Genomic DNA, 11,510 nt, shown 5'->3' on the forward strand with positions numbered 1-11,510 from the left:
GTATATGGTCTCTAACAACCGTGCAAAAATTGGTCCATATCGGTCTATAATTATATATAGCCCCCATATAAACCGATCCCCAGATTTGGCTTGTGGAGCCTCTAAGAGAAGCATATTTCATCCGATCCGCCTGAAATTTGGTACATGATATTGGTATATGGTCTCTAACAACCATGCAAAAATTGGTCAACATCGGTTCATAATTATATATAGCCCCCATATAAACCGATCCCCAGATTTGGCTTGCGAAGTCTCCAAGAGAAGCAAATTTCATCCAATCCGGTTGTAATTTGGAACATGGTGTTAGTATATGATTTTTTAACAACCGTGCCAGAATTGGTCCATATCGGTCCATAATTATCTATAGCCCCATATAAAACGTTCTCCAGATTTGACCTCCGGAGCCTCTTGGAGGAGCAAAATACATCCAATCCGGTTCAAAGTAGGAACGTGGTGTTAGTATATGTTCGCTAACAACCATACCAAAATTGGTCCAATCACACAAAAATTGGTCCTATCTGTTCATAATCTACCAAAATTTTATTTCTATAGAAAATTTTGTCAAAATTTTATTTCTAGAGAAAATTTTGTTAATATTTTATTCGGTTCACAATAAAATTTTCATCATTATCAAAATGTTATTTCTATAGAAAATTTTGTCAAAATTTTAGTTCTATAGAAAATTTTGTTCAAATTTTATTCGGTTCATAATCATGGTTGCCACTCGAGCCAACAATAATCTACCAAGATTTTATTTCTATAGAAAATTTTGTCAAAAGTTTATTTCTAGAGAAAATTTTGTTAAAATTTTATTCGGTTCATAATAAAATTTTCATCATCGTCAAAATTTTATTTCTATAGAAAATTTTGTCAAAATTTTATTTCTATAGAAAATTTTGTTCAAATTTATTCGGTTCATAATCATGGTTGCCACTCGAGCCAAAAATAATCTACGAAGATTTTATTTCTATAGAAAATTTTGTCAAAAGTTTATTTTGTGAAAATTTTATTTCTATAGAAAATTTTGTTAAAATTTTATTTCTGTAGAAAATTTTGTCAAAATTTTATGTCTACTTTGTCAAACTGAATTATATACGTATTGGCTCGATCTTTTTTGATTTAATATATACCACGTATGGACTTACATACAATTTAGGAGATGGTGTTAGGAGGTTTTAAGATACCTTGCCATCGGAAAACGTTACCGCAACTTAAGTAATTCGATTGTGGATGGCAGTGTTTAGAAGAAGTTTCTACGCAATCCATGATGGAGGGTACATAAGCTTCGGCCTGGCCGAACTTACGGCCGTATATACTTGTTCTATTTATTTATTTGCTCGATTTTGTAATTTGAAGCCATGGGCCGATATAGATTAAATTACAATAAAAACTACTCCAAAATTAGCGTCCATACATATGGGAGCTATATCTATATCTGAACCCATTTGGATGATATTTTGCAGGTTTGCTTGATAGCTCAGAAGGTTACTGTGTGCCAAATTTGAAATAAGGCTATTAAGACCAAATTTTTGAAAATCGGGCGATACATATATATGGGAGCTATAGCTAAATCTGAACTGATTTCGATGAAATTTCGCACATACAGTTAGTGATCTAGAAGATTACATTTATCCGTATTTGAGCACAATCGGTTGATAAATAAGGGTTGCATGTCCAAATTTGTGAAAATCGAGCAATACATATATATGGGAGCTATATCTAAATCTGAACCGATTTCGACAAAATTTTGCAGACTTAAAGGGTGATGCAAAAGATTAATTTGTGCCAAATTTGGCGATGATCGGGCGATACATATATATGGGAGCTATATCTAAATTTGATCCGATTTTTTTTTTCCAAATTCAATAGCGTTCGTCCTTGTGCCCAAAAAATACCCTGTACCAAATTTCATCAAAATCGGTTAATAATTGCGACCGGAAGCCTGTGAACAACAAATACATGGACAGACGGACGGACACCAAACGCTAGATCGACTCAGGAGGTGATTCTGAGTCGATCTGGTAAGCACATTTTTTGGCAGATCAAAGTTATTATACCCTGACGATTATGTGGTTTAGGGTATAGAAATTATACTTAAGAAAATGTAATGTCCCAAACATAATATGTTCTATCATATTCACATAGTTTATGAACATTTTATGCTTGCACATAAAAATAACGTGTTAAAAATTTTAGTTCCAAACATATAATATTTACACCGAAACATATGAAAAACAGTCCATTTCGTCCGTGTGGTTATCCCTCATACATTTGTGTCTCCCGAAATCATTTCCAAAATAACGCTTCAATATGGATGAAGGGTATCATACAGTCGGTCACGCTTGACTTTCAACTTTTGAAATTTCCTACATTATAGATTACGAAACACAAAACTCACTATATAAAATGAATGTTGGCCTTTCATGGCCAACGCCGAGTACTTTCAAAGTTCTTCAAACATCATTACTCATCATGAGATCCATTTGGGATGTGGTTAAGACAATCTTATGCCTCATTGTTGTTATCCTGTTTTTTTGCTTTGCACGTTTTTCTCTCGCTTTCGAACAAAGCAAACAAGAACACGGGACAAAACGGCTTGGTTGACAAGATGCTTTCGTAATACTTTCACTTTAAGTCTTTAAAAAAAACAAAAGACAGCCCAAAGAGATATCCAAAGGCTTTTATGTCTTCCCCCTAAGTGAAATAATTTAATAGATGTTTGGAGAAGAAAAACAAACGTATTGCAAATGGATTACAGCAATTGTCAGTGATGGTGCGTGGTATGGCTTAACATGGAAACATCTTCTTTTAGTAGCACTGTTCCAAACGTCACGCACAATCCTATGTCTGACAAACACTCGTTTCCTCGTTGTAGAAAATTTTATGTAAATTTCCTGTTTGGTGTGGAAACTTTTATTCATTCTTTTCATTCTGTTTTTTTGCGTTCTTTTACAGCTACAAAAATATACATGGATATTTTTCGTTGGCTGTTTGTGTCCTGGGCACTTTCGCCAATACGCTCAATATAATTGTGTTATCTCGACGCGAAATGCGCACACCCACCAATGTCATCCTCACTGGTCTGGCTGTGGCCGATTTGGCAGTGATGCTTGAATATATACCTTATGCCATACACGACTACATTCTGGCGGAGCGTTGGTCACGCGAGCAACAACTCAATTACTCTTGGGCGTGCTATATTAAATTCCATGCCATCTATGCCCAAGTTCTGCACACCATCTCGATTTGGCTAACGGTGATGTTGGCCGTATGGCGTTACATTGCGGTAACATATCCACAAGTGTCACGTGAATGGTGTGGAATGCGCAACACTGTGCTGTCGATTATCTTGGCCTACATCATATGCGGGGTGGTGGTTACGCCTTGGCTTTATCTAGTCAGCTCGATAGCACAATTTGAAGAGGTGGTTACAACGGGGAATCAAGTGCTCTATTCAAGGCCACTAAGTGAATATATTCTAAAGTATCAGGCCAAACATGACTATGCGAATTTCTCCAAACTCAGCAAATTCAATGAGTCGGCCAGTGTTGATAGTAGCACCAGCAGCAGCATGGAGGAAAATACGACCTCATTAACGTCATCAGGCCAATCGCTAAACATCACAGTTTATCGACTGTACCACAGTGACTTGGCCCTACAGAATAGCACGTTGCGTTTGGGCACCTTGCTTGTGTATTCGGTGTTAATTAAACTGATACCGTGTATAGCGCTGACAGTTCTATCGCTTCGCTTAATAACGGCTCTTTTGGATGTTAAACGTCGTCGTCAAATGCTCCACAATCAATTGTTAAAGGCCGAAGAGAAATCATCACAGTCCAATGCCAGCCACGTTATGATGCCAGCCGGCGGTAGTACCAATATGGCATGCATGGGAAGTGGATCATCTGGTGCTGGATGTGGATGCCCACCCATGGGCGATGTCAATCCTCAATCATTGTCCATGAGCACATCGCTGATGATACGCAAAAAAATCGATAAAGCAAAACAAACGGATCGCACAACCCAAATGCTTTTGGCCGTTCTACTGTTGTTTCTTATCACGGAATTGCCGCAAGGCATAATGGGTTTGCTGAATACGATTTTGGGTGAAGCCTTTTTCATGCAGTGCTATTTGAAACTAAGTGAGTATGTGAATATGTGGAAAAAGATTCAGTTTCGTCGTTGCCTAAACAAATCATATGTCAATATTCCCAAGATACAAATGCCAAATACACTCAACGAAATTGGTGAAGGGTATAGATTCTCCATAACATCTTCATAAAATGTGTTTTATGTCTATCACGTACCATGTATGATGGGACAATTAACATTCAAATTAAAATTCTATCCTCCACACAGAGGACGACAGAGACATGTTTACCGCAGTCGTTTAATGTCTATTTAGATGGCATAAAACATATATTTTGTATTTTTCTGGCCGAAAAGAAGACATGAAAACAAAAAACATTTAAATGGTTTTCAAATCCGACAAACAGGTTCTACTATTTAAATAATTAGCCGAACCCGGTCCGCTTCGCTGCGTCTTCCTGGGACAATGTTTATTAAAATATAAAGCATTTTGAGGAACATTTTGCTTCAACCATAGAATATTTCGAAGAACCTAGTTCGCATTAAGGGAACACCCTCTACTTTCTCTGCAGATTTCAAACGAATCGAAAACTTTCAATTTTCAAAAAATCGCGCAAGGAGAATGTGCGTTTTCCCGACCAGATATCGACAAATCACTTTCCCTATATTTATATTATAACCTTCCCCACGTTCCCTACAAATTCCAGTAGTTTTTAACTGTACTTGAAAAAAAAAAGTCTGGCAAAGGGAGTTCCTTATCCCTGAGCAGATATTAAAAAATGAGGTACCCTATAATAATTTCCCATATTCCCCACATTCTCTGTAAATTTCAATTAAATCGGAGAAGTTTAGTTTTTCACTGTAGTTTAAAACAAAGTCGATCGCAGGGGAGGTGTCCCTCCACGACCAAATTTCGAAAAATAATATCAAACAAGTAAATTCGGCCGAATCTTATGTATACTCCACCATGGATTGGATACAGGGGTCTACTACAGACTGTCAATCACAATCGAATTATTCGGGTTGCGGTAACACTTTCCGATGGCAAGGTATCTCAACGCTTCTTAACATTGTCTTAATCCATATGGAGGCAGATTAAATAACTATATAAGCGACTTCAGTTCATGATCGGTTTATATAGAGGAGTCTATGAATAATTATGAACCAATTCTCGCACGGTAATTAGAGGACCAAATTACAACCGGATTGAATTTTGAAATTTGATACTCAATGAGACTCCGAAAGTTTGAAGATCGGTTTTTATTGGGTCTATATAAAATTATGAACCCATATGGACCAATATTTTCATGATTTTAGAGGCCGTATATGAACAACGCATACCAAACATCATACAGAAAGTTACAGAAATCAAATCTGCATATATATAATTATAGACCAATATGGAGCAATTTTTCCATGGCTGTTAAGAGGCCAAAGACTCGTGGTTCGATATGGCCAATATGCAATACCATGCGACATATATAAATAACAACTACTTTCACTTCCCAGTCGAGAGGTTGTTTCGTTCGGAATTTAGCTTGATTTCACCAGAAGGACGGACGGAGGAGATCTCCCTCCCCGAATAGATATAAAATATAAAAAAGATATAAATTTGATGAAAGATACTCTGCCAAGCAAACCTATATACCAACATAGAAATCGGGAGACTTAACACATGGGAGCTATACCAAAACATGAACCGATCCACACCAAATTCGCTACACCTATTTATGGACCGAAAATACCTCTATATTTGGAATTTTCGGCAAAACGGATAAAAATTGAGGTGTCTCGAAGTTAAATCGGGAGATCGGTCTATATGTAAGGTATATCAAAATCGATCGATATGCCCCATATTCGACTTACTTATGTGTGGATTTTGAATTTCAGGCAAATCGCATAAAAATTGGGATGTCTACACAATTTAAAGGTCAAATCTGGAGATCGGTCTATATGTATAAATACGAAAATATGAACCGGTACACACGATATTCGGCGTACTTATACGTAGACCCAAAATATCTCCAGATTTTGAATTTTAGATAAATCGGATAAAAATTGTGGTGTCTGGAAGGCCAAGTAGTCAAATAGGGAGACTGGGCTATATTGGACGAATAGCAAATATGGTTTCTAGAAGCCCAAGAAACTCGGGAGTTCGGACTATATGGGGGCTATAGCAAAACATGGACCGATACCCACCATTTTCAGAACACCTATTTGTGGTCCTAAAATACTTCTAGTCTTCTAATTTCAGAGAAATCGGATAAAAACAAAGGTTTCTAGAAGCCCATGAAATAAACTCGGGAGATCGGTCTATATGGGGGCTATACCAAACCATGGATCGATAGACACAATTTTCGACACACCTATTTTTGGTCCTAAGATACCTCTAGATTTCCAATTTCAGACAAATCGAATAGCAAATATGGTTTCTAGAAGCCCAAGAAGTAAACTCGGGAGTTCGGTCTATATGGGGGCTATACCAAAACATGGACCGATACAGACCATTTTCGACGCACCTATTTGTGGTCCTAAAATACTTATAGACTTCTAATTTCAGAGAAATCAGATAAAAAACTACGGTTTCTAGAAGCCCATGAAGTTAACTCGGGAGATCGGCTATACCAAACCATGGACCGATAGACACAATTTTCGACACACCTATTTGTGGTCCTAAGATAACTCTAGATTTCCAATTTCAGATAAATTGAATAGCAAATATGGTTTCTAGAAGCCCAAGAAGTAAACTCGGGAGTTCGGTCTATATGGGGGCTATACCAAAACATGGACCGATACACACAATTTTCGACGCACCCATTTGTGGTCCAATTTCAGACAAATCGAATAGCAAATATGGTTTCTAGAAGCCCAAGAAGTAAACTCGGGAGTTCGGTCTATTTGGGGGCTACACAAAAACATGGACCGATACACACAATTTTCGACGCACCTATTTGTGGTCCTAAAATACTTCTAGACTTCAAATTTCAGAGAAATCAGATAAAAAACTACTGTTTCTAGAAGCCCATGAAGTAAACTCAGGAGTTCGGTCTATATGGGGGCTATACCAAACCATGGACCGATAGACACAATTTTCGACACACCTATTTGTGGTCCTAAGATACCTCTAGATTTCCAATTTCAGACAAATCGAATAGCAAATATGGTTTCTAGAAGCCCAAGAAGTAAACTCGGGAGTTCGGTCTATATGGGGGCTATACCAAAACATGGACCGATACAGACCATTTTCGACGCACCTATTTGTGGTCCTAAAATACTTATAGACTTCTAATTACAGAGAAATCAGATAAAAAAACTACGGTTTCTAGAAGCCCATGAAGTAAACTCGGGAGATCGGCTATACCAAACCATGGACCGATAGACACAATTTTCGACACACCTATTTCTGGTCCTAAGATACCTCTAGATTTCCAATTTTAGATAAATTGAATAGCAACTATGGTTTCTAGAAGCCCAAGAAGTAAACTCGGGAGTTCGGTCTATGTGGGGGCTATACCAAAATATGGACCGATACACACAATTTTCGACACACCTATTTGTGGTCCTCAAATACTTGTAGATTTCTAATTTCAGACAAATGGAATACCAAATATGGTTTCTAGAAGCCTAAGAAGTAAACTCGGGAGTTCGGTCTATATGGGGGCTATACCAAAACATGGATCGATAATAGAGGTGTGCACGTGACACGAAATTGTCGTGACTCACGAAAATTTTCGTGACTCACGAACGCTGAAGGAAACAGCGTGAGTGTGCGTGAGCGTGATTAACCAACCAAATGTCGTGCGTGAGCAATGTTCGAAGCAAATATCATTTACGACACTTTCTTTTATACAAAGTTGTATCATTTAAAAGAATTTTTTTTTTAATATTGTGTAAATTTGGCATCCTAAAATTGTGCGCAATAGTTAACACCACGTAAATATTTTTTTCAGTGAAACCGGAACATACAAACAAAAAAAAACATAACTCGGATATACATATACATAGAGAAAATTCTACAAATTCTAGTAGCTTCTTTAAAATATCTTTTTTAAATACAGATATCATCTTTGCATGGAATTCAGTACCATAGAATAAGGATGTGCTACAGAGACAGATTCCTATTTAGAATTAGATATTTTGCTCAATATTACAATTTAGATCATCTTCAGCTCATGGCTTAGTCGATTGAAAAGTAACGTATCAAAATTCAATGATGTTTTACAAAAACATCATTGAATTTTGATTAGCTGCAGTCCTTTGTTATCACTGAGTGACCTTAATCCATTATAATCATTAATCTAAATTCCATTAAATTTCTTTTCATAGTGTCCAACACTTCTGTTATATCAATGTGATTGGGTATACTCTAATTCCATTGTATTTTCCATTCGTTGTATCTTTCCAGGTGACCTAATGGACATATTGGCTCTGCTCAATTCGAGCATAAATTTCATACTTTATTGTTCGATGAGTCGACAATTTCGACAGACTTTCATTTTGCTATTTTGTCCCCGACGTTTGGGCAGATGCTTACTTTCACATCGTAAACCCCGCAAACGACCGCATCCACATCAAGCACGGCAGCTCCATGGACTTCCTGGCTCGTGTCAACATCTCGACATACACGGACATCGTCAAGAGGATAGAAGCAACCAGCAGTTGGCTTTGCAGGAGGATAATTGTACATTGGTGAATGGTATATTAATAGGCGATAATCGTAGCCGTAGCGCCTACACGGACCAATGGTTTCAAACTACACAGGTTACCAATGTGTAGCAGGCCAATTATAATCTAAATAATGGTGGGGTCTACATGTCTTCGGACGCCTGTTGAATTGGTTGATGCTCAATGATGAGCATGGAATGGAGCCGGCCATGACTATAGATGGCAAAATATATGCATTCATGGCATTGCAATGATATTTGGATTACTTGCCACTAGCCCACAAAATTCTATAGTAGTTCAAAAAACCCTATGTACCCCACAATGGGATGAGTTTTACAGTTTCTGAGAGATTTACTAGCAAACATACAAACGTGAAATGATTTAATTATTCTACAGGGAGCTCCTAGTCTCCCTCCAAGACACTAGAAAATTTTCGTCATGGTTCACCTCCTCATGAATACTGATAGCATATTGGAGTAATCTACATGCTCTGCTTCAGGCAACCTTTTAGAGAATCAAACGTTGTTTTTTTGTGAATTTTTAGTTTTAGAAAACACAAATCAACATTTCATGATTTTATGATTTGGTTTTTGGTATTACTGATAAAAAAACGAGTAATCTGCAAGAAAGCACACTTGAATAAGACATGTCATTAATGAAAGACCAAACGCAAAGAAATCAAAAGTTTGGAAAACGTATACCGAGAACGTTTTTCTTTTTTAGAGTTTTTTTTTTTTAATTTCTTTTACTTCCATCACCATAACAAAACGCTTTAGCATACTCAGCCACAAACGCCATTGCACACGATGCATCAAAACGTCTATTCAAATGTTTGTGATATGAACATCCCGACATGATATGCTAACTACTTCCTGAGATGTTCTTTATTATTAGGAATGAATAAATAAAGAACCCTGGTTCAAATCTCACCAGCGTCATTTTTTTATTAAATATTTTTCTAAACAATTATTTTTTATACCCTCCATCATAGGATGGGGGTATATTAACTTTGTCATTCCGTTTGTAACACATCGAAATATTGCTCTAAGACCCCATGAAGTATATATATTCTGGGTCGTGGTGAAATTCTGAGTCGATCTAAGCATGTCCGTCCGTCCGTCCGTCCGTCCGTCTGTTGAAATCACGCTAACTTCCGAACGAAACAAGCTATCGACTTGAAACTTGGCACAAGTAGTTGCTATCGATGTAGGTCGGATGGTATTGAAAATGGGCCATATCGGTCCACTTTTACGTATAGCCCTCATATAAAGGGACCCTCAGATTTGGCTTGTGGAGCCTCTAACAGAAGCATATTTCATCCGATCCGGCTGAAATTTGGTACATGGTGTTGGTATATGGTCTCTAACAAACATGCAAAAACTGGTCCACATCGGTCCATAATTATATATAGCCCCCATATAAACCGATCCCCATATTTGGCTTGTGGAGCCTCTAAGAGAAGCGTATTTCATCCGATCCGGCTGAAATTTGGTACCTGGTGTTGGTATATGGTCTCTAAGAATCATGCAAAAATTGGTCCACAACGGTCCATAATTATATATAGCCCCCATATAAACCGATCCCCAGATTTGGCTTGCGAAGTCTCCAAGAGAAGCAAATTTCATCCAATCCGGTTGTAATTAGGAACATGGTGTTAGTATATGATCTTTAACAACCGTGCCAGAATTGGTCCATATCGGTCCATAAATATATATAGGCCCCATATAAAACGTTTTCCAGATTTGACCTCCGGAGCCTCTTGGAGGAGCAAAATTCATCCGATCCGGTTCAAATTAGGAACGTGGTGTTAGTATATGGTCGCTAACAACCATACCAAAATTGGTCCAATCACACAAAACTTGGTCCATATCGGTTCATAATCATGGTTGCCACTAGAGCCAAAAATAATCTACCAGAATTTTATTTCTATAGAAAATTTTGTCAAAATTTCATTTCTATAGAAAATTTTGTCAAAATTTTATTCCTAAAGAAAATTTTGTTCAAATTTTATTCGGTTCATAATCATGGTTGCCACTCGAGCCAAAAATAATCTACCAAGATTTTATTTCTATAGAAAATTTTGTCAAAAGTTTATTTCTATAGAAAATTTTGTTATTTCTGTAGAAATTTTTGTCAAAATTTTATTTCTATAGAAAATTTTGTGAAAATTTTATTTCTATAGAAAATTCGATCTTTATACCCTGCGCCACACTGTGGAACAGGGTATAATAAGTTAGTGCATATGTTTGCAACACCCAGAAGGAGACGAGACACATGGTGTCTTGGCAAAAATGCTCAGGGTGGGCTCCTGAGTCGATATAGCGATGTCCGTCTGTCCGTCTGTCCGTGAACACATTTTTGTAATCAAAGTCTAGGTCGCAGTTTTAGTCCAATCGACTTCAAATTTGGCACAAATATGTGTTTTGGCTCAGAATAGAACCCTATTGATTTTGGAAGAAATCGGTTCAGATTTAGATATAGCTCCCATATATATCTTTCGCCCGACATGCACTTCTATGGATCCAGAAGCCAGAGTTTTATCCCGATTTGCTTGAAATTTTGCATAAGGAGTACAATTGGTAGTATAGTCGAGTGTGCAAAATTTGATTGAAATCGGTTCAGATTTAGATATAGCTCCCATATATATCTTTTGCCCGATATGGACTTATATGGCCCCAGAAGCCAGAGTTTAGGCCCAATTTGGTTGAAATTTTGCACGTGGAGTACAATTAGTAGTGTAGTCAAGTGTGCTAAAT

The 11,510-nt window shown here is 37.2% G+C and overlaps 1 protein-coding gene across 1 annotated transcript; it reads left to right on the forward strand.

The window, feature by feature from the left end:
* The first annotated feature begins 3,034 nt into the window (after positions 1-3,034).
* On the forward strand, positions 3,035-8,865 carry LOC142235809 (G-protein coupled receptor dmsr-1-like). The gene is made up of 3 exons (XM_075307068.1): positions 3,035-3,795; positions 3,919-4,142; positions 8,495-8,865. Exons 1-3 carry the CDS (start codon positions 3,050-3,052, stop codon positions 8,863-8,865), a joined length of 1,341 nt encoding a protein of 446 aa, XP_075163183.1. The 5' UTR covers positions 3,035-3,049.
* The last annotated feature ends 2,645 nt before the right edge of the window (positions 8,866-11,510 follow it).

Source organism: Haematobia irritans, chromosome 4 (assembly GCF_050003625.1).
Source record: "Haematobia irritans isolate KBUSLIRL chromosome 4, ASM5000362v1, whole genome shotgun sequence".
NCBI classification, from domain to species: domain Eukaryota; kingdom Metazoa; phylum Arthropoda; class Insecta; order Diptera; family Muscidae; genus Haematobia; species Haematobia irritans.

What these genes read in the sequence shown, in the direction of transcription:
- LOC142235809 (XM_075307068.1), top strand. Translation starts at nt 3,050, where the DNA reads ATGCGCACACCCACCAATGTCATCCTCACTGGTCTGGCTGTGGCCGAT. An exon ending in AAACGTCGTCGTCAAATGCT is followed by an intron (nt 3,796 to 3,918) that starts CCACAATCAATT and finishes TGGTGCTGGATG; the next exon opens with TGGATGCCCACCCATGGGCG. An exon ending in GCAGTGCTATTTGAAACTAA is followed by an intron (nt 4,143 to 8,494) that starts GTGAGTATGTGA and finishes GTATCTTTCCAG; the next exon opens with GTGACCTAATGGACATATTG.